Below are 22190 nucleotides of genomic sequence, written 5' to 3'. Positions count from 1 at the left end.
ACTTAGAACTGCAGAGGAGAGAGAGTTCAGCCCGATGAAAAGGTAGAATGGCAATGTTCTGGGGACCAGCCCTGGGAGGTGTAGGTAGCAGGTGTGTTCTGCAGCATTCAAGCACTCATCCACAACATGGGTGCCTCCTCTGGGGGCATTTGCACCTTGAACCTCAGCTCTGGCCATGCTCCTGCAAGAGTGACCATGCAGCTGGAAGAATGCAGGACACAGGCCAGGCTGGGGCTGTACCAGGTTGGGACCATGTGACTCAGGACCAGTCACTTACCCTCTAAGTCCTCTGCATTTTTGTAAATCGAGGATAGCCCAGGGGTACATCATAAGAATCCACAAATTAGTGAATGAAAAACTGTTAGCATAGGACCAGACAATGTATTTCTTTTTTTTAATTTTTTAATATTTATTTTTCAGTTTTCGGTGGACACAACATCTTTATTTTATTTTTATATGGTGCTGAGGATCAAACCCAGTGCCCCACACATGCCAGGTGAGTGCACTACTGCTTGAGCCACATCCCCAGCCCAGAAAATGTATTTCTAATCGTGGGATATTTGAAAAAGCAAATGGTGCCCGTGGTGGAGACACCTCCTTCATTCCAGTGGGGCAGGAGGAACCCAGGTCCAGGCCAGGGTAGGTGACTTAGCAAGGCTCTGTCTCCAAAGGGCCACAGAGGTGGCTCAGGTGGAGCTCCCCTGAATTCAGTCCCCAGGGCCACACAAGAAGTGCCTTCCGTGCTGACCCTGTTTTGCTGCTGCTGGAGAAGGAACCCAGAGCGTCACACGTGCAAGGCGAGTGCCCCACCACTGAGATGCCCCGCCCTTTTTGAGACTTGGTCTTGCTGAACTGTCCAGTTGTGATGCTCCTGCCTCAGTGTCCTCGGTTGCTGGGGTTACAGGTGTGCACCACCACGCCTGGCCCTCATTCGGTCCACTTCAAATGGGCTCCATACGTACCTGATTACTTTTGGTTAGTCGTGGGGAAGCCATTTAGGGAAAGCTGGCTGGGGTAGAAAACAGCCCTTTTGGGGGTCTTTGGGGCCCACCTTCTCTGCCTCACTATGGCTACATCCGGGTGTCCAGCACCAGCCCAAGGATAAGCAGGTGCCTTGGTTAATATTTATCAAACCAAGTTCAATTAATGCTCCGGTATCCAGGCCTCCTTCCCCAACTGGTGTGAGACCTACTTGCCATGGGAGGCCCAGGTGACCTGCTGTAGACAGGGGACTCTGGGTCGCCCCTCAAGACCCTTTCCTCTGCTGATTTGCATATTCCCATTTTCAAGATGTGGAAAGTAAATGAATTGCCCGCTCTGTCTGGGATTGGAAACTCCCACGCTGCTGCTCTTAACTGGCAAGAGCACTGCCTCTCAGTGTCACATTAGGTGGGGACCAACACTGTGCCACCCCAATCACAGTAGCTGCAGGATGTAGAGCTGTGCCCTGGAACACACAGGACTGACTGGGGGCCCATCTCCTGTGTTTAGATGTTGTGCACCTCAGGGCGAAACAGGCCAGAAGGCGTGAGGGCTGTGGGGCCCCTGATGGAGGCAGGTGTGAGGAAGCACAGGGTTGAGCTGGCCACCACTCTGACTGGCACAGCAAGAGCCAACCTGATCTGTGAATGTCACGGGCAGCGGAGGTGTTGGCCCTGTCTGGTATTAATGGCGGAACAGATGGTAGACTTGACCTGGTTGGCCTTCTAGAACGTCTTCCCTCCTGTTGCCTAGATAACGGCACAGGGTGACTGACCATCCCCGGTTACCGGAGTTTCCTGAAGCTTTGGACTTTCAACAGAAAGTCCAGCAAACCCAAGACAGACACCCTGAGCCTGGGCCACGCAGGGCCTTATCAGGGACCCCCAGCAGCTGCCAGGAGGGCGGCCTGTTCACCCACTCCCTAAAGCTAAGTTCAAGGGGTGAATGATGTTATGGTGCAGATACTGTGTCCCCCCAAAAGCTCATGTGACAGTGCAGGAATGTTCAGAGGTGAAATGGTTAGAACTGTAACCTAATCAGGGGACTGATGGTTGGTTCTGATGGATTGTCTGAATGGATCGTTGGGTGGTGACTGTAGGCAGGTGGGTGTGGCTGGAGGGTGTGGGTCACTGGGTGCCCTTGGGGGTTGGGTTTTGTCCCTGGCTCCTCACCTGCTCTGCTTCCAGGTGGCCTCTCCACACTCCATCACGTTCTGCCTTAGCTCAGCCCCAGAGCAGCAGCCACGGATCATAAACTAAACCTCTGAAACTGAGTCCCAGATAAAATTTTTCTCCTCTAAGTATCCTCTCCAAAATTTATGTCCGCCTAGAACCTCAGAATATGAACTTTTTTGGGGAAAAATAAGTGTTATCCTGGGTGTAATTAGTTACATTAAATTGAGGTCATAGCCAGATGCGGCGGCACACACCTGTAATCCCAGCAGCTCAGGAGGCTGAGGCAGGAGGATCACAAGTTCAAAGCCAGACTAGCAACTTAGCGAGAACTGTTTCTAAATAAAATACACAAAGGGCTGGGGATGTGGCTCTGTGGGGTCAATACCTGGAATTAAAAAAACACGAGGTCATAAGCTGGGCGCAGTGTTTGTGCCTGTCATTACCAGCTACTCCAGAGACTGAGGCAGGAGGGTCACAAGTCTGAGGCCAGCCTGGGCAACTTAGTGAGACCCTGTCCAAAAATAAAAAGGACCGACGTGTCGCACAGTGGTTAAATGTCCCTGGGTTCAATCCCCAGTACCAAAAATAAATATAAATAAAATAAAATTCCAGTGTCCTGAATCCAGAGATGGGTTTTTTTTTTTTTTTTAAGAGAGTGAGAGAGGAGAGAGAGAGAGAGAGAATTTTTAATATTTTTTAGTTCTCGGCGGACACAACATCTTTGTATGTGGTGCTGAGGATCGAACCCGGGCCGCACACATACCGCTTGAGCCACATCCCCAGCCCAACGATGGGTGTTCTTAAAAGAAGACACATAGAGGGGCTGGGGATGTGGCTCAAGCGGTAGCGCGCTCGCCTGGCATGTGTGCGGCCCGGGTTCGATCCTCAGCACCACAGACCAACAAAGATGTTGTGTCCGCCGAGAACTAAAAAAATAAATAAATAAATAAAAATATTGAAAATTCTCTCTCTCCTCTCTCACTCTCTCTTTAAAAAAAAAAAAAGAAGACACATAGAGGGGTCACTTGGATACAGTCAGGGGTGGGTGGGTGCAACCACAATCCCAAGGCTGCCTGGACCCAAGGAGCTGGAAGTCAGGAGGGAGCTCCCTGGGAGGGGGGAAGGTGGCCCTCTGGAAGCTTGTGCTGGTGGCCTGCCATTGCCAGCCAAGAGGGAAGAGCTGAGCACGTCACTGCTGCTGGCACCTGGGCATTCAGCGGGCCCCAGCTACAGAGGGCTTTCCCATCTCAAGTGGCCAGGGGCCCAGTCTTGCCACCCCCCCAAGCAGACGTCCTTTGAGAGGATGAGAAGACCTGGTCAGCACCTCATGGTCTGGATCAGGTTGGGAGCAGTGGACAGCAGGAGTAAGTGACTCACGCCCAAGGTTGACACTCATGACATGGTGTTTTCCTGAAGCCGCTCCAGGGACAAAGGGCCGAGTGCACTCCCAGAAGGGCAAAAAGAGGCAGGGAGCCTCTGCCCTTGTCGTCACCCTTCGCCGGTGCCCAGGCCTCAGCCGTGTCCACTCAAAGACAGAGTAGGCCTGGCCTGGCCTGCCAGATGGACCTGCTCACAGGAAGCCATCCCAAGGGGCTGGCCATGCACAGGAGGAGGAAGCAGAGTCCCTGGCTGACCTGAACTGGCATCCCCGACCCTCCAGCCCACTGGACACCAGTTCTGAGCTCCACTCCGTGTCCCCACTCCAGCTGTTTCCTGCTCCTTGGCCATGCAAGCCGCAGTCCTGGTGGGCCGAGCACCGGGCTGGAGACGAGGCTGCCGGCCCAGCTCCAGTGTCTGGAGGGCACCCGAGAGGAGCAGGCCTGCTGGTCCACCCCGCACACCACCCCACGTGAGGCCAGCCCTCAAGAGCTGGGCCCAGGAGCTGAGCAGGGGCCACTTGGCCTGCCTTTCCTGTAGGCAGGGCATCCAGAGGACCCGTGCCTCTCCGCTGTGCCCTCTGGGTAAATGCATGTGTGTCTGGTGTGGCCTGGGGCCGAAGGTCCATGTGCTACCAGGTGGTCCTGGGACTACTCTCTCCAGCACGGGTTCCCACCATGGTGCCTGACCACACTCCCACACACAGGGCCGCCTGATCTTGGCCTTGAACTGCCAGAACCGTGAGTGAAGTGACCCTTCCCTCGTGGTCACCCTGGGCTGGGGTTTTGTCACGGCAGCACAGAGCTGGCCGCCGGTGTGCCCTCAGCCTGTGCAGGCGAGCTGGTGGTCTGGTGAACCCGTGTGAGAGGGGCTGTGCTGGGTGAAGCCCGGGACTGCGGCTCTGCCAGCCGCACCGGCTCAGGCACGGTGTCCTGGCTGATGCTGGAGCCCGCTGGGAGGTGGCTTTTCCTGGTGATGTGTCCTTGGCTGTTGCCCCGGTGACCTGGCACAGTGGTGCTGAGGAATCCGAAAAGTGACGAGGTCTCCTGTGTCTCCTGTCACTGAGGCCAGCTGTGGAGGGAAGCCCACAGTGGACAAGGTGCTCAGAACACAGGGAAAATGACGGGCCTGTTCCCCAGGTGTCTCCTGCCCCGACACCCATCCCGAGGCCAGCTCTGTGTGAGCCTGGTGGTGCTGACCTGGCACCTAGGCCCAGTCAAGGGATGGCCACAGGTCACCAGCAAGGGGACATGAAGGAAAAGTCAGTCCTTCAAATCCGTGGTGGCCACAGACTCTGCCTCTCCTCCCATCAAAGACCCTGTTTCTGTGCTGGAGACAGCGTTCCATCCCCAGCACTGGACAAAAGACGGGGGCCAAGCGCTGGGTGGTGGCTCAGCAGTAGCGCGCTTGCCCAGCACGTGCGAGGCCCTGGGTTCCATCCTCAGCACCACATAAAGTTAATAAAATAAAGGTGTTGTGTCCACCTACAACTGAAAATAAGTAAATAAATAAAAAGACCAGCAATGCACGCATGTGCTGCTGTCTCTGGACACACAATGGCCCGTGCCACCCTGGGACCCTGCCAGCAAGAGGCCGGCACCCAATGGTGGGCACCCAATGTGGGCCCTTCACTGGGGGCCTCCAGAACCATGAGCCGAAATAAGCCTCCTTCCTTTGAAGCTTGTGCAGTCTGTGCTGCTCAGCAACCAGCAGCAGAGGCAGGCTGACCAGGCTGCGGGCAACTCGCGGCAGAGTGCCCGCCTGCCCTGTTCCAGGCCCTGGGTGCCAGGAAGGAAGGAAGAGAGGGAGGGAGGGAGGGAGGGAGAAGGCCCTCGGCATGGAAGGACCAAGCTCCCGGGGCCAAGGGGAGCACAGACCACAGATGGGGGCCCGCAGAGACAGGGCCTCAAGGGGGGCCCACCATAGTTCCCAGGGCCAGGCCCTTCCACGGACACAACTGGAAGCCAGAAGGCAGGGCGTTGTCCACACAGGCACCTGTGGACGGGGATGTACAGAGAGGGACCAGGACCAGTACAACAGGACTGTCACCTGGCCTGAGGAGTCCTACCGGGGCAGTGGCCACCAGGGATCCCCAGGGCAGCCAGGCTCTTGTCCTTCCATCATGGTTTCCTCATTCTCTTGACCATCCTGGGATCCAAAGGGACAGGGCCCTCAGAGGGAAGCCAGTGTCCTGCCTGGGTTCTCGGTCCACAGTGGGACCCCCAGTGACCCCACTTCCATTGTTCCATCTGCCAAGGCTATTTGGCAGGGGCTGGCAGACAGCCATCTGGAGTCTCCCAGGAAGATGGACGGAGGGGAAGATGGGCAGAGGACACTCAGGAATGACTGGAGAACGACAATTTCAGGGATTGTGATGGGGGTTTCATGGGGCTCCGGTCTGTGGTCGGGATGCGCTCCCGAGGGGCCGGGGAGGCATGGCCAGGGCAGTTTGGGCCACGTGCTGGGGCAAGCTCTGAGGAGCCCAAGGGGCAAGCTCTGAGGAGCCCAAGGTGCCCCTAGTACCAAGTGGCGTGGCAACGGCGCAGGGGAAATGGGTGGGAGGACAGGCAGGAGGTCTGGGTGTCAGGCGGAGGCTGGGAGGGGCCCGCCTGTGTCCTCAGTGGCACCCATAACTCCTGACACAGGTGCACACACATGCGAAGATGCCTCCCAAACAAAACACGCTGAGCACAAACAGGAGGCAGCTCGACGCCGTGGAGGGACGGCGAGGCCCTGCACCCTGGAGGCTCAGCTCTGCTGCCAGGCAGAATGCCCGTCAGGGAAGTGGGCATGGTAGAGCCACCTTGAGGACTGGACACGGGCCAGGCTCACACTGGCCACATGCTCTGGGACCCATTGGTGGACAGGAGACCTAGGGACACACACACACGTGTCACACACCACAAACAGTCCCTTGCTCAGTCTGATGCAAAAAAAGGATTTATTTCCAGAATATTTTCACCTAACAAAAAACACCAGTCTTGAGGGTGCAGGGCTGGCGGGTGGGGCAGGTGCTACTGGCAGTTCGAGGCTCTTCCCCATGGTGGCTGCACTGCTTTGCCACCCAGGGGGACAATCACAGGCAGGGCAGGCTTCTGCAGGCAAGAAGGGGCCATGGGGCTCTGGGGGTCTGGGCCTGCATGGCACCAGGGTGCCTTCCCCTCTGCTCTGGGGTGGAGAACGTGGGTGCCTGGCCTGAGTGGTCCTGGCGAGAGCTGGTGACTCCCAGTGTGCTGGGAAGGGCCTGCCCTGCAAGGGGTGGCAGCTGGGCACCATGAAGTCTTGGCCAGCAGCACAGAAAGGCCACCAAAGGGAAGATTTTATGCCCAGATGTCACCAAAGGGGACACAGACATGTCCGTGAGACACTTTGGCCCTTTTTGTTTAATAATTCTGTAGCTGTGGGTAGACACGATACCTTTATTATATCAATTCTTTTAACGTGAACTGAGGATGGAACCAGGGCCTCGTGTGCTCGGCGCGCTCCACCACTGAGCCCAGCCCAGGGTGCACCCGGCTCCTCCAAGGACACAGCGCCCCGGAGGGCAGGAGTGGAGGGACAAGTCCTCTGTAAGGCACAGCTTGGCCCTGGGGGGCCATCCCGGGGCTCCGCCTCTGCCTGCCCGCGGTCCCCCAGGGTCCTCTGGGCTCATGAGCAGGAGGCAGGGCCCCCTGGCTGCCCTGCTCTGGGGGGCCACACCCTGGGGCGCAGGTGCAGGCTGGGCTAGCCCAGGAGGGGAGGGACTGCCACAGCCACAGTGCAGCTCCAAAGGCCCTGTCCGGCAAGACGCACGGGGAGGACTGCTGGATGGGTGGACGGGCAGTGCAGGTCACTGGGGAGGTGGGTTCTGCCTCTGGCCATCCCTATGGGCTGGTCCCATGAGTCACTGGCTGCAGGAGAGCAGGGACGTAGGAGGATGACAAAGACACAGAGGGCCGAACGTGCACCAAACCTCTGCCACCTGCAGGGGACCTGGACCCTGCAACGCCTCTTCCTGCTTGGCACCAAAGATGCCACAAGCAGCCAAGAGCAAGGACACTGTGTCAGCAACTCTGGATGGACGGTGGGCACCAGCCTGCTGCCACTGTCCCCCTGGGGCCCCTCAGCTGGGCCCTCTGTGACCTGGAGACAGAGGCTGTGTCTGCCACAGTGGGTGCTGAGTGGCCACGTGTTCTCAGGAACAAGAGACGCCCTGCTGGACAGCAGAGGCCAGAGAGCCGCCAGGCAGGGCTGGCCAGGAGCCCTGCTGTTGGGGCAAGAGGAACATGGGGTCCACAGGCCCTGGCTGGGGAGGGCCATGGGGACCCAAGGGCAACAGGAGTGGGAGTGGCAGAGAAGGCGGGCAGCAGCTTGGCCAGCAGCTCCCTCTAAGGCCACTGGCTGCCACTGGCCGGGTAGTTGGGCACAGTGGGGTACTCGGGCAGGCTGTTCCCCGAGAAGTTGTTGTACTGGGCCTCCCGGGAAGGGGGGTTCCGCCAGGCACCGGTGCTCCACTCCGTCTGTGCCTTCTGGAAATTTCCACCAGTCCCACGGTAGATTCTGTGCACCTACAGGGTCAGAGGAACCAGGCAGGAGCCAGTGGGTCTGTGCCCGCGCAGGGACTGCCCGTACCAGGCAGGCGCCTTCTTCCTGTGGGTGTCTGCAAACAGCCTGGGAACACAGCCACCCTGGCTCCTCCACCACGTCCCTGGCCACTGGGACCCCAGAGCGATGGTCAGCACAGATCTGCAGGGGGCTGCCCTCGGCCCAGAGGTGCACTCGGCCTCGGCAGCACCCCAGCCGCCACGCAGGAGGAATGCATGCTTTACCCCAGGGAGGGGGATGAGGCCCGAGTGGACACCAGTGGACGGGGCAGCTGTGCAGACTGCCCACCTGCACAACGCAAGGAAGAGGGCTGCAGGAGCTGGCACAGGAAGGGGTCCTCAGGTGGTCATGGGCGGGGCCAGGCTGGGGCGGCAGCCCCCACTGCTGGTGTCAAGCAGGCCGGCTCAACATCCACCTCTCTACCTGGCCCTGCCCTCATGGCGCTGGCCAGTGGCCTGATTACAGTCAGTGGAGACTGGAGGGGCAGGGCAGCGCTGGGGTCTCCGTTGAGCGCTGGGCACACAGCCCCCGCCTGGTGCAAGCCCCTCACCTTCAGCCTCGCCCCACGGGCAGGTCTTGGCAGGGGCAGGTGTGTGCTGGTGAAGCCTGGCACTCGTGAACCCCCCGTCCACAGACTTCCATCGGGCTCTGGGCACGGCTGCGCCCCCTCCAGGACCCAGGTCTCCCCACGGCACAGGGCTGCCCGCCTCCCGAGATGGTGGTGGTCTCAGTAAGTGAAAAACAGCTTCTCCATCTTGACGTCCTGCAGCTGGGCCTGGGGGGCGGTCTGCCTGTCTGTGCACCTGTCTCAGGACCGGCTCCTGGCCCTGAGCCGTGGGGCCCACAGTGTGGCTTCCGCTCAGCCCCTGGGCGCCTCTGGATCTGGGATCTCAGCACGCGCCAGGCAGAGGGCCGCGTGTCCCCCACTGACCCCAGGCGCTGGGTCTCTGTGAGCTCCCAGTGACTTTCCACAGGTGTGTTGTGGGGACCAAGTGCACCATTGGGACTCCCTGGGAGGAGACTGGAGGCCCTGCCTGGTTTCCCCCGACTTTCCCAACTTTCGTGACGAGAAGGGAGGGGCAAGGGCTGCACACCCCAGGCCCCAAGGACTCACCTTCATGATGGCAACTGCCATCATGGCGGCAGACAGGGAGAACATGATGGCTGAAAGCAGCATGACCACGGCAGCCCCAATGCTGGTCTGAAAGAAGTTGACCGCTGCCAGCCAGCCACTGCAGGGGAGAGTGAGCTGCAGCATGCGTACTGGGCAAGGGCCTGCTGTCCTTCACATACAAAGAGCTCTGACAACCAATAAGAAGTGGCAACTGGAAGACTGGGCATTCGAGGACTGACACCACAGGGAATGCTCAGACCACCCCCCGAGGGGCACAGGCGAGGGGTCCTTTTCCTGCATCACAATGGCGAGCTCCAAGTGCAGGGGACAAGTGAGAGTGCTGCCTGTCAGCTGCCCTAGTGGAGGGCCAAGGAGTACTACGTAGAAAGACTTCAGTGCTCCTTCCTTCCTGCTCTACTCCTTTTTATTCCCTTTTTTTTTTAACTTTTTTATATTAATCAAATGATACAAAATCACCATCACCTGTAAAAGCCCAGCACGAGCTGGTCCTCTGACCCTGAGTGAAGCCTCCTCATCCCTCCTCCCACCCTGGCCCTGGACAGTCTTGGAGGATGGTGGGCACAGCTGGAGGGAGGAGGGACGACCCAGCCAGTCTGGGGTGAAGAGAGGAGGGCTCGGCCCTCGGAGGCCCTTTCTAGTGCAGGTACTCGTCTGTGTCCACTCCACAGCCAGCTCCACTGGCCCTGCACCCCTCTCCCTCCAGCGTCCCTGCACGTCCTTCCTGTCCCACCTGGGCCAGGGCTTCCCCAGTGGGCCTCTGTGGGCACCGGGAAGGAGCCTGCAGAGGCCTGGGAGCCAGGAGCCCACCTTGCAGCGGAGGAAGGGCACGTCAGGGGCGGGGGTGGCCGCAGGTGGAGCCAGGGCCCCGCGGCCAGGCCCCTGCTCCCCGTGCGCTGTGCCGCCCAGGCCTGCCCGGCGGTGCCACCCGCTCAGGCACCAGCAGCTTACCACGCGCCCCATCCTGAGAAGCCGACGGCCTGGAGGACAGTCAGGACAAACTGGGCTCCGAAGAGGAAGAAGAAGGCCATGAAGTTAAAGGAGCTGTCGGCTCTGGAGGGGACAGAAGAGGCGACTGTGACTGGGCCTGGCGCTCCCACCGGGAAGGTGAGGCCAGCAGGGCAGGCGCAGGGGCTTCCGAGTACTGGGATACTGGGCAGCTCACGGACTTTCATGCATCACTACATGGGCTCCACCTGGGCGCTGACCACCAAGGCCTAAACGCTCCGTGGAAGGGCACCGCACCCGCCACATCACCCTGACTGCCGATCTCCTCTGAGGGGCACCGCAGCCCTGGGTCTTTGCTAGGAAGAGCCAGGTAAGTCCTCCGCGCCCTGCACAAGCTGCTGCACTCCGCGCAGTGCGGGGGACCCTGCGCAGCCCGGGCTGTGTCCAGTGAGGCAGAAGGGAGGGCATCTGGGGAGGGCAGGGAGGCTCCGCACCCCTTCCTGCTCCCAGCTGTGCTCCTGCGGTCCCCGCAGCCCTGGGGGTCAGCCCGGCGATGAGCGCGGTCCTGTCTTGTTCAAGCCCTGAGTCTAGGGCTGAGGGAACCCAGGAGCAAGCATGACACGTGCCCAAGTCACTGGGGGCCTGCTGAGGGCAGCGTCTACAGCAGTGACGCACCTAGGCAATGGAGGAGGCAGCCCCGGGTCCACCCACAGAAGGATGAACCCCAACATGCTCCATGCACATCTGCAGCACAGTCAGACCCGAGGACCTAGTGCTCAGTGACAGCCAGACACACAAGACCACATGTGTGACCCCGTGACAGGAGAGGCCAGGACAGGGGAGTCCAGAGATGAGACGTGGACCTGCAGGAGCAGGGCTGCGAGGGCTGGGGCTTGCTCTGGAGGTACCCGGTGGGCATCTGCAGTGTCCAGCAACACACTAGAGGCCATGCAGGTGGTGCAAGGAGCACCGGGGTCCTCAATTGTGAGTCGGCAACAGCTGGACGTGGCCTGCGGGCTGCAGCCTGCCAGCCTCGACATTGCGGCCTGTCCACCTGGAGAAGCCGGGCACGGCGGCCAGGCCATCATCCCAGTAACTGGGGAGGCCAAGGCAGGAGGATCGCAAGTTCGAAGCCAGCCTCAGCAACTTAGTGAGGCCCTCTCTCCAGATAAAAAAAAAAAAAAAAGACAAAAGGGGCTACAGTTGTGGCTCAGTGATGGAGCGGCTGCCTGGCCCATGCGGGCACCGGGCTCAGCCCTCGGCACCCACAAAATTAAATAAAATGAAGGCATCCTGTCCGACTCAACTAAGAAAAAAACTAAAAAAAAAAAAAAAAAAAAAAAAAAAGGCAGGGAGTGACTCAGTGGTAAGCTGTCCCTGGGGTCCAACCTCAGGACCAAGCTAGATGGGAGACGAGCCCAGGCTCCCTCTGCATGAAGGGACAACAAGGGTGACCAGGACACCCCCATGGGCATCTGAGCCACCCACCCTTCAGTGCAGCCAGACAGCAGCACCAGAGGTGTCCAGAGACCCTGAGAGGGGACAGCCCGGCAAGCCTGGGCACCTACCGGAAGGCCTTGTAGGCCGGACGGAACCAGCACACGTAGCTGCAGGGGCTGAAGAGCAGCAGCCAGACCAGCGCCAGGCCAAAGTTGGCGCCTGCGCCTCCGCCGATCCACCAGGCCAGGCAGGCGACGAGGTTCACCACCAGGGTGGCGCAGTAGACTGTGGGGAGGGAGGCCGGCTGGGGTGCAGAAGGCCCGCCACTGAGGACCCCGCCAGCCTGGGCTGTCCAGTCCCCCGCTGCACCACCCTACCTGGGCAACCCAGGACACTGGGCCCGGCCCAGCCCAGGGAGTAGGCCCTGTTAACCACAGGGGCCACCAGGGCCCTGAGACTGGCCAGGTGGACAAAGGGCTTCTGCCAGGCTGCCGTCCTGCAAGCCACTCACTCCCCGGGCCAAGCCGGGCTCTGCCCACCACAGTCACCGGGGAAGGCATGCAGCAGGCCCCCGCCTCCTGGGCCCCCCCGGAGCCCCCACGTCCTGCCGCCCACTGCCCGTGGGGCCCAGGGCTCACACATCCACAGCCGGAAGATCCTCTTCACCAGCACCTGGTGCTCGGCGGGGATCTCGCTGGCGACGTCCTGGTAGAAGCAGGGCTTGAGCGGCAGGAACCTGGGCAGGGGCGGGAAGTTGTTCTCCTTCCCTGCAAGGAGAAGCCCCAGGGTGACCGTCCACCTGGCTGGCTGCGCTGTGCCCTCGGGGCCAGCACCTGCTGCCTACTGTGGAAGGGCCCTGAGCTGGGGTCACCCAGGTCACCACAGGGTCCTCCTGAGAGGAGGCAGGAGGACCAGAGTCAGAGGGCCTGGAGATGCTGCGCTGCTGGCCCTGGGCTGGTGGAGGGGGCCAAGCCAAGGGCTGTGGGCCTCAGGAGCCAGAGAAGGGGGACGGTGACTCCCTGGGCCTCAGAGGCCAGCCTGCGGCACCTGGGTGCAGCCAGGGGGCCCGCGTCCTGTCCTGACCAGAACTCGAGTGGGGATCTCTCTCCCCAACGTCTCAGGCTGGAGGCGGACACGACTCCTCCGTGTGTTTGCTGATCTTCCTGTGGTGCCGAGGACGGAGCCAGTGCCTCCCACGGTGTCCCTGCACCATGCCAACACAGACTATGCCTGGGAGGTCGCCTCCTCAGGCTTCTGTGACTTGAGACCGCTGGCATTCACCTCTCCGTCCTGGAGGCTGGAGTCCAAGGTCCGGGGATGGGCAGGGCCACCTCCCTGCACAGGCTCCAGAGAGGGCCCTTCGTGTCCCTGGGCTTTTGGGCATGTCCCACCTCACACAGCCGCCCTCCTGCGTCTGTCCCAATTTCCCTTTTTTCAGGGACCCAGTCACTGGACGAGGCCCACCTCACCTTCACAGTCACCTGCACAGATCTATTCCAACTGAGGCCCACAGCAGCCCCAGGGCTGGGCGGGCAGACCCTCTGGGCATGACTCGCACATGGCAGGTGGGCGGGCAGCTGCACCCACAGGCCCCAGGCTTCCTCTCAGGAGGCACCCTGAGGGCCGAGAGGCGGGAGGCAGACCAGAGGAGGAGGCCCCGTCTCAGGGGCTCCCATGCGGGAGGCTGCCGCGGGGCTGTGAGCCGGCACAGAGGCAAGAGGGCAAGTGCCACAGGGACCGGACCTCAGCGCTGCCGCCTGAGGAGAGCCGTGGACTCAGGGAGAGGGGCAGGCAGCAGGCACAGCCAGGGCAGAACCCTGGGGAGGTGCAGAGCGCAGGAGGCGCGAGGCAGCTGCAGAGAGCCTGGCACCCTCCTCTTTCCAAGCCAGAGGACACAGGAGTGGCCCAAGGCGTCCCAGGGCAGAGGGTCCAGAGAATGGACCCCAGGATAACAGGGTGGGGCTGGGGCTCATGTGAGAGCTGCTGGGGTCCCTTCTGCCGAGGGACACTTCCTGGGTACTCACCTGACATTTCTGCTCCAGCTGGCCCGGCCGGGGACTAAATCCTGCAGCCACCTGAAACGACACAGGAGGTCAGAGCCATCCCATGCCCAGCTGCAGGCCCAGGGCCGCCCAGGAAGGGGTGCCCACTGTCCTACGCTCCTGCCCCGCAAGGCCAGTTCAGCTGGGATTCTGGCTCAGCAGGCGCCACTGGCTAGATGTGGGGTCGCCAGTCACCACTTCCCTGGGCGCAGCTGAGCACCTGGAGGGGAAGGGCAGGGCTGCCCCCTCCACCCCCAGCCCCGGGGCACCCCCGTCTCTCCCCACCAGCCCGCCACCCTTCCTGCCTCCCCCTTAGATGGCTCTAACCACCTGGGCTGCCCCCAGGACTATCCAGGCTCACTGCTGTGTGACCAGAGGCCACAGTTCTCCCTGTGAGCCTCACAAGGAGGACCCCATCCAACCCCAAGAGCACCCAGGCTCGCGTCACAGAACAGCCCTGACCCAGGCAGCCACCAGCTGGCACCACTGAGCAGGGTCTGGCCAGCTCTCGGGCCTCGGAGGAACAGGCCAGGCCCACGCGCCATGCCGTGGCCCACCAAGGAGCAGGGTGGGCAGCGCCACGGCAGGAGCAGTCCAGGAATGGGCCTCCTGTGCTGCCCAGCCAAGTCCTCCATCCTGGCCCCCGCCTGGCACAGCAGCAGGGCCACCTCCAGCAGGGCCTGCACTGGCTCCTCCTCTGGACTCACCTCTGCTCTGGCCCAGCCCAGCTCGGCCCCTCCCTCCTGGAGGTCAGGGGGGCTCACGGCCAGCAGCAGGGTTCTGTCTGCTGCGCGGGCACCTCGGGCAGGGCTCCCTGCCTGCTCCCGAGGGCTGGGTCCTCCAGGACAGGCACGTCCTGGGTCAGGCAAGGCACGTTGCTGGAGAGACCCTAACTTCAGCAGAGCCCACCCGCCCCGGGACACACGCCCTGGCCCTTGTGGGGTCCTCCTCACCACCCATGACATACAGTGAATGGGACAGCCCAGGAGAAGCCTTCAGGCAAGCTGACCCTGACCCGGTCAGTGTTCAGACACTGCTAAAGACTTCCAGAGGCCAGAGAGGTGCCTCCTGGGGCCTCCCCTGCCCTGGGAAACACGTCCGAGCCCCTGGATCACTAGGTAGAGGCCCTCCCTTCGAGGTCCCCGAGCCTGACATGCAGACCTTGTCCAGTCCCACCTGACCCCAGGCTCCCTCCCCCGCGGCCACACGGGTGCTCTAAGCAGGTAGCAGATTGGTTCTGGGTAGTTTATTTGCAGACATGAAAGCTGTTTCTGACACAACCACAGAGACAGTAACAGCCACGCAGGCTCACAGAAGACCCTCCCCGGCTCGCTCTAAGCAGAGCGAGCCCGGACTGCCCGTCAGCCACCCAGCAACAAGCCCTGGCCCTGGGGCACGGGCCAACGCAGACGGTAGGCATCCTTAGCACAGATAGGAGGGCGGCCGTGGAGGGGAGGCCCCTCAGTCTCCAATGTGGCCAAGACTGGGCAGGAGCAGAGAACCTTCCAGAAACAAGAAGACACCGGGCCTAGGTGTCGGGGTCTAGGCAGCGACACTGGTCCTCGAGCACCCCGCGGAAGACCTGGAAGCGGTGGTTGAGGCCTGGCTGGGTGTGGATGCGGAAGCGTGTGCCCAGGGCACCGTCAGGCGAGGGTGCCCCGTAGAAGACCCGCTGGATGCGGGAGTGCACCAGGGCCATGGCGCACATCACACAGGGCTCACGGGTGACATAGAGGTCATAGCCGGTGCACACATAGGGCAGGCCGTCCTCGGCCTCAGCCTCCTCCAGCTTGCGCACAGCGCCTACCCGCACACACTGGGCTGCAGCTGGGACGAAGGAGCAGGCTGGGTGGTGCCTGAAGCTGTGGGTGCCCCGGCCCTGGCCCTGGGCCACCAGGTCCACACACACCATGACGGCATGCAGCAGGGGGCTGTCGGCACAGCTGCAGTCATGGCCCGTGGCCAGCACATGGCCCGAGACTGGGTCCACCACGACGGCTCCCACGGCCCTCAAGCCTCGGGCTGCTGCCTGCTGGGCCACTTGCACGGCTTGCTCCATGTAGCTCTGCATCACTGCCCGCTCCTGGGCTGAAAAGAGCTGCCCAGCCAGGGCGCTGGTCACCTGCTTGTCCTCGTGGAAGGATATGGGCCAGTGGGCTTGAGCCTCTTCAAACTGGCCCCGGGTCAGGGGAGGCCAGGCAGGCACAGGCACCAGGAAGGGTTGTCCCAGTCCCTGGGGGTCCACAGCTGGCCTTGGGAGGAGCTCGGCCAGAGAGCACGAGCCCGTGGCGGGTCCCACCAGGCAGAGCAGCATTTCCAGGGCGTGGGGGCCGTGGGCATCTCGGCTGCGCCGCACCCGCTTGAGGTGAGGGTGGGCGGGCAGTGGGTGGATGGCCGACACCTCCCTGAGGAGGCGTGAGGTCTGGCGCTGGTCGAGGATGGGCGCGGCATAGGCCAGCACCAGCTCCACGTCCCTGGACTGCTGCTCCGACAGGACCGGGAGCGCTTGCCACGGCGCAGGCTCCCTCGCGGGGCTCCTTGCCTTCTGACCACGCTGCTCTGTGAGGCCGGGCGCCGACTCCATCCCTCAGGCCGACTGTGGGAGAGACCGGAGCAGAGCATCATCCTCAAGGGTGGCGTCGGGCGAGCCGAGGAGGCCTCCTAAGAGGCTGTGGGCTCGAGGGCTGAGCGGGCCCTCTGGAGGCTGTGGAGATCCAGCCCAGGTCAGGGCATCACGTCGCACACGCTCACGTCCCACCACCTCCCGGGCTACAGAGGCCAACCTGCCTCTGGCTCTCCAGCGACAGGACGTGAAGTGAACAGCCAAGGGTACCCTGTCAGGGGCACCGTTCAGCGCTTGAGACACCGGAGCAGTGCTCGATCCACGGCAAGTCACTGCCCTGCCACACACACACACAACCTAGGCAGCCACTAATCTGCCACCGGGGTCTGAAGAGTCAGAGGTCAGAAGCCTGAGCAGCCGACAGGTGGGGCCTTCAGGATGGAGGGTTCGCGTGCCAGGAACAGGTACCCCGGGACAGCCAGCAGGCTTCAGAGACCTCAGTCCCAGGCCAAGAACGGGATTCTGCCAAGAGTGTCAGGGCCGCCCTTCCCCAGCCAGCCTCCAGGTGAGAACGCAGCCCTGGCTGACCCCTGGACTCCGGCCTGATCCAGGCTCCTGACCACAAGAGGAGGCTGGTAGATGAGCGCCACTGAACCTGCTGACTGTGGGACAGTCTCCTACGTGGTGGCAGAACCCTCCAGGGAGAGTGCAGAGCCCAGGGTCAGCAGGGAGCTTCTGCCTCTAGCCTGCCTGGGACAGGGCTGCCAGCCTGGCCCAGCGGGCTGCAGGAAGAAAGGCCCCGAGACCTGTGCCCAGACGAGCCCTCCTGCAACGGGTACAGGCTTCCCACGCTCTGACGACAGCCCTGCAGCCAGGTGGACACTGGCTTCAAAAGGGACCTGGTCCCAGGCTCCCCACCTCTTGCCGGGCCCAGCAGAAGCCCTGGAGGACGTGGGGCTGCGTGAGTCAGGCCAGGGAGGAGGTGGGCTCACGCCCAGGTGGGCCGACAGGGAGCTGGCCCACTGCTCCACCCTGACCCTCCCCTGGGCCTCTTGGGGTTCCTGGGCCACAGGATGCTGTGCCAAGGGCGTTCTTCTTTTTTTTTTCTTTTGGGTCCTGAGGATTGAACTCGGGGAGCTTGACCACCGAGCCACATCCCAATCCTATTCTGTAATGTTTTTTAAATATCTTTGTTTTATTTTATTTTTTTTATACAATGCTGAGGATTGAACCCAGTCCTTACGCGTGCCAGGCAAGCGCTCTGCCACTGAGCCACAGCTCCAGCCCCTCTATTCTCTATTTCATTTACAGACAGGGCCTCACTGAGTTGCTGAGTGCCTCGACATTGCTGAGGCTGGCTTTGAACTCGTGATCCCCCTTCTTCAGTCTCCTGAGTCACTGGGACCACAGGGACAGCATATGCCACCGCACCAGGCTTTCTTTCTTTTTTTAATATTTATTTTTAGTTGTAGTTGGACACAACAACTTTATTTATTTATTTTTTGCGGTGCTGAGGATGGAACGCAGGGCCTCCCACGTGCTAGGTGAGCACCCACCCCTGAGCCGCGGCCAGCCTGGCTTTCCTCCTTGACCACACACACCACACTTGTTTTCGTGCTGCAGATAGAACCCAGGGGCATCTTACCACTAGGCCACAGTCCAACATCCCCCCATTTTTTTTTTTTTTTAATTTAGAGACAAGGTCTTAGGGCCTCACTAAGTTGCTGAGGCTGGCTTTGAACATGAGATCCTTTTGCCTCAGCCTCCTAGTTGCTGGGATGACAGGCATGGCCACTGTGCCTGGCTTGTGCTTTCTTACAAAGCTTGACCTGCTGTCACCAGCGTCTCCATTGCTGTCACCCCACAGTGCACAGCCTTAAAGTGTGTCTGGGAGCAGCAGTGCTGGCTGGGGCCCTAGTTCCTGGCCCACAGTCTCTGGGGCCAGACAGCCAGGGCAGGGGAGGCCTGCGACAGCCCCCTGGGACTCTGCACAGGGAACATGGGCAAGGCACTCTGGCTCCCAGACTTTGGCATGGGCCCAGCATGACACCTTGAAGCCACCAGCTTGCCGGGCCAGGTGCTCCTCCCCATGTCCCCAGGGCCAGGTCTTCCCCCAGCTAACTTGCCCCTAACAAAGGTGACCCAGCCTGGCACCGAGGCTCCCTCAAAACACACCCAAGGGTCTTGGCCTGACTCCAGGGAGACAGGACCTGGAACAGAGGTGCCCATGATGCAGGCCAGCTCATGGCCACACAGCCGCCCTATGCTCAGCAGGGCACAGCCCATAAGGCAGGCCTGCGGCCACATCCTCAGAAGGTTGGCAGCAGGGTCAGGGACTTGGGCTGTCAGGGATGCCCACCCTCCCTGACCAGAGGGGACCCTGGTTCTTGACTGCCTATGCAATAGGGGTCCTTCCAGCAAATCATGTCTAGGGTGGTCTTGGGACCCTGAAACACAGGCTGCCCGTGTGACAGCAGCAGTGCCCAAGCCAGGTATGGTGCCCGTGTCTGCAGTCCCACCTAGTAGGGTGCTGAGTGGGAGGAGGGCTTAAGCTCAGGAGGTTAAGGCCGTCCTGGGTAACACAGCCAGACGCCATCTCAAAACGTAAGGTGAAAACACTGCCCCAGAGCATGCCCAGAAGCCCGAGAGGCACAGGGACTGAGATACTTCCATGCCTGGGCTTTGGACTGGGACACCGAGATGGAGGTGCGGCGTCACCGTGGCCCAGAGAGGAAGGGCTGGCCCAGAGCGCCCAGGATGTGAACCCGCAGAAGGGAACCCTGAGCTGTCCTCCAGGACCCAGTGGCCATATCCCTGAGCCCACAGTTGATTTCAGACACTTGATCTGAAAGGAAGAAAATAACCGTTCTTGTTAACTGTTTCTATGTATCACTCACACGTTTAAATAACAATGCTTTGCATGTTTTCTGTTAAATAGTGCATACAATTAGCTGGCCAGGCCTTCAAGGGCCAGGCCTGTCATCCCAGTGACTCCAGAGGCTGAGGCAGGAGGATCACAGTTTGAGGGCATCCTGAGCAACTTAGTGAGACCCTGCCTCAAAATAAAAAGTAAAAAAAGGACTGGGAATGTGGCTCAGTGGTAAAGCACCCCTACCTAGGGTCAGTGCCAGTAATACGAGGGGAAAAAAGCATACTGTGAAGATGAGTTTAAACCCTTTCTGTTTTACATTTTTTTAAAAATATGTATTTTTTAGTTGTTGATGGGCTTCTATTTTATTCATTTATTTGTATGCAGTGCTTAGGATGCAACCCAGTACCTCCCCTGTGCCAGGCAAGTGCTCTACCGCTGAGCTCCAACCCAGCCCTTGTTTTACTTTTTAGAAACGTGGCTTCTAAAAAACTTGGCTTGTGTGCTGGGGTGTGGCTCAGTGGTAGGTGCTCTCCCGGGCATGCACAGGCCTGGCCTGGCCGCCGCACAAGGGGAAAACGCCACCAACTTCACGTCACCTGTGTGTTCGTCTTGTTCCTGGAAGAGAGGCCTCAGCAGACATGAGGGATGTGCACAGACAGTGGTAAAATGACTCTGGATTGTCTCAAACACACTTGCCCAGACTCCAAGGCCCTGCTAGTGCCTTGGCGGACCCCACCCCACCACCGCTGAGAGGCGGTCGGTCATCAGTCCGCATGACAGGCTGCCTGGCTCCCACCTCAGTGGCCAGGAGTCCTGGGTGGCAGACTCCAGCATCAGCAGTCACTTTGCAGAGCACACTGGGCCTGCCTTTGTTTTTTTAACTACTGGGGTTAAACCCAGGGGTGTTCCACCACTGAGCCACATCCTGGCCCTTTTCATTTTATTTATTGCTTTTAGTTGTACATGTACACAACACCTTTATTTTATTTATCTTTATGTGGTGCTGAGGATGGAATCCAGGGCCTCATATGTGCTAGGAAAGGGCTCCACCACGGAGCCACACACACTCCCAGCTCCCCTTTGCATTTTTATTTTGAGATGGGGTCTTGCTAAGTTGCTGAGGCTGGCCTTGAAATTGTGATCCTCCTGCCTCAGCCTCCCAAGTCGCTGTGATGACAGGCCTGCACCTTGGCCCCAGCCCATGCTGAGGCCTTCTGGTGTGAACAGCTGATCCTGCGCTCTGCAGAGGTGCTAGTGCGAGCAGGAGACAGGAAAGTGGGAGTGGTTCCTGGCAGGTGTGGTGCCACTGTAACTGCTGCCACCTGAGGCCCCAAGCCAGGCAGCACCCACAGAAGGTTCACAGCAGCCATCTGGATCCTAATTCTGTGGCCCAAACAGACTGCCTAGGCCACAAAAGGTCCACTGTCTCCAGGGCAGAAGACAAACACAGCCTCATCTGTCCCCAAGACTACAACCTCTGTCTGACAATACAAAGCAAGCAACACAAGGCCACGGCCACAGGGCCACACAGGCCCAGCTCCAGGGAGGGCAGCCACAGACCACGGGCAGGGCCCCTCTACGCTTCCTGCTTCATTGCCCCTCCTGGCTGGCTGACAGCAGCCCAGGGCTGGGGCATGCTGGCTCCAAAGCAAGACAGCTCCTTCCTCACCGGCCCCAGGCTGCAGGGAACCAGGAACTGGGACCCCTCAGCAGATGAGGACACTAGCCATTTCTTGGGGCCTCTGTCTCTCCTCTCACAACACCAAGCCTAGGCGGGCAACAGGTCCAGCAGGAGAGGACAATCAGGCCCCATCTGGTCTGGCTCTATGGAGAGATGGCAACGCTTCTTGGGGTGAGTGTGCATGGTGAACCCCAGGAAGTCCTAGGCTGGGAGGCCTTGTCCTACCTCCAGATGAGGAAGGAGTCAGAGCCTGGGCTCAGCCTGTCAGGCCAGGAGACCTCCACCACCAGCACTAACCCCTCAAGCTCGGCTCCCATCCCCGTGAAATCGGCATCCAGTCACTGTTGGGCAGGGGATCAGGAGCAGACAGTAGACCCAGCACTGTCCTGGGACACAAAGACACACCAGAAAGGAACCCCACAGAGGGGCAAGTGGCATGACCACCTCAAGAGGGATCCAGGAGGGCGCAGCAGGGGCCCATGCCTGGAGGACAGGCACAGCAGCGGAGGGGATCCCTGAAAATCCACATTTCCAGTAACAGCGGTGATGTCAATTCCCAGGATGTATAAAAAGACTGAGGTGGGCCGGACGTGGTGGCCACGTCTGGGATCCAGCAAATCGGGAGGCTGAGGCAGGGGAATTGCTTGTTCGAGGCCAGCCTCAGCAACTTAGAGAGACCCTGTCTCAAAATTAAAAAGTGGGGCTAGGCTGGGGCTCAGAGGTAGCGCACTCGCCTAGCATGTGTGAGCCACTGGGTCTTAGCACCCCGCATATAATTAAATGTCCGTCCACATCTAAAACAATAAAACAAAAGACAAATAAAACCGTCTGGGGGAACGCTTGTCGGAAGGCAAAGTCGAGATAGGGAGGGGCACTAGAGGGCGGGAAGTAGGTAAACAAACAGCCCAGGAGCAGGGGACTGGCTGTGGTGACCCACGGTTGGCAGCACCGGAAACAGCTGGGACGCACCGGGTCTCTAGAACCCGTAGAGGTGCGCGCGCAGGGTCTTGGGTGGGGGCTTCCGACCCTGCGCGCACGCGTACTTGTGTGGCCTGCTTGCACCCCACGCACGCGCACGCCCACCCGCCCGCCCGAGACGTGCGCAAGCTGGACGGGCCCACGCCCTCATCCGCCATACGGCCGCCCACCGCCCAGATCCCCGCCGCCGCGCCTGTTCCCCCTCCGTGGGAACCTGGGCCGGGAAAACTCGAGTCCTCGGACTGCTGCTCACCTAAAGGAGACCGCGCGAGCGCTGGGCTTCGCCAAGTCCTAGCAACCGGCTGGCTCCGCCCTGAGCGCGGAGCACGACGGGACCGTAGTTCCGGGGGCGGGGCCTGCGCGAGGCCGAGGTGAGGCTGGGACCACAGCCCCCAGAAGGCCACGCGCGCGGCGCTG

The 22190-nt window shown here is 60.6% G+C and overlaps 2 protein-coding genes across 3 annotated transcripts; both read right to left on the bottom strand.

Annotated features, from left to right (window-relative positions):
- Positions 1 to 6455: 6455 nt before the first annotated feature.
- SCAMP4 (secretory carrier membrane protein 4) lies at positions 6456 to 22126 on the bottom strand. Of its 2 annotated transcripts, XM_081282789.1 has the most exons (7): positions 22027 to 22126; positions 13662 to 13712; positions 12276 to 12404; positions 11766 to 11922; positions 10201 to 10302; positions 9232 to 9349; positions 6456 to 8080 (listed from the first exon to the last, which is right to left on the bottom strand). In XM_081282789.1, exons 2-7 carry the CDS (start codon positions 13666 to 13668, stop codon positions 7901 to 7903), a joined length of 693 nt encoding a protein of 230 aa, XP_081138915.1. In that variant the 5' UTR covers positions 13669 to 13712; positions 22027 to 22126; the 3' UTR covers positions 6456 to 7900. The 2 variants fall into 2 exon arrangements, with proteins under 2 accessions (XP_081138915.1, XP_081138916.1); XM_081282790.1 differs by lacking the exons at positions 11766 to 11922; positions 12276 to 12404; positions 13662 to 13712; positions 22027 to 22126 and adding an exon at positions 10415 to 11444.
- ADAT3 (adenosine deaminase tRNA specific 3) lies at positions 14999 to 22112 on the bottom strand. The gene is made up of 2 exons (XM_081282783.1): positions 22027 to 22112; positions 14999 to 16275 (listed from the first exon to the last, which is right to left on the bottom strand). The coding sequence occupies exon 2, from the start codon at positions 16261 to 16263 to the stop codon at positions 15208 to 15210; it is 1056 nt and encodes a 351-aa protein (XP_081138909.1). The 5' UTR covers positions 16264 to 16275; positions 22027 to 22112; the 3' UTR covers positions 14999 to 15207.
- Positions 22127 to 22190: the final 64 nt, after the last annotated feature.

This window comes from Spermophilus citellus, assembly GCF_964194105.1.
Source record: "Spermophilus citellus genome assembly, chromosome: 3".
NCBI classification, from domain to species: Eukaryota; Metazoa; Chordata; class Mammalia; order Rodentia; family Sciuridae; genus Spermophilus; species Spermophilus citellus.
Note: the sequence above shows the minus strand (reverse complement) of the source record. Positions and strands in the feature narration are given on the sequence as shown.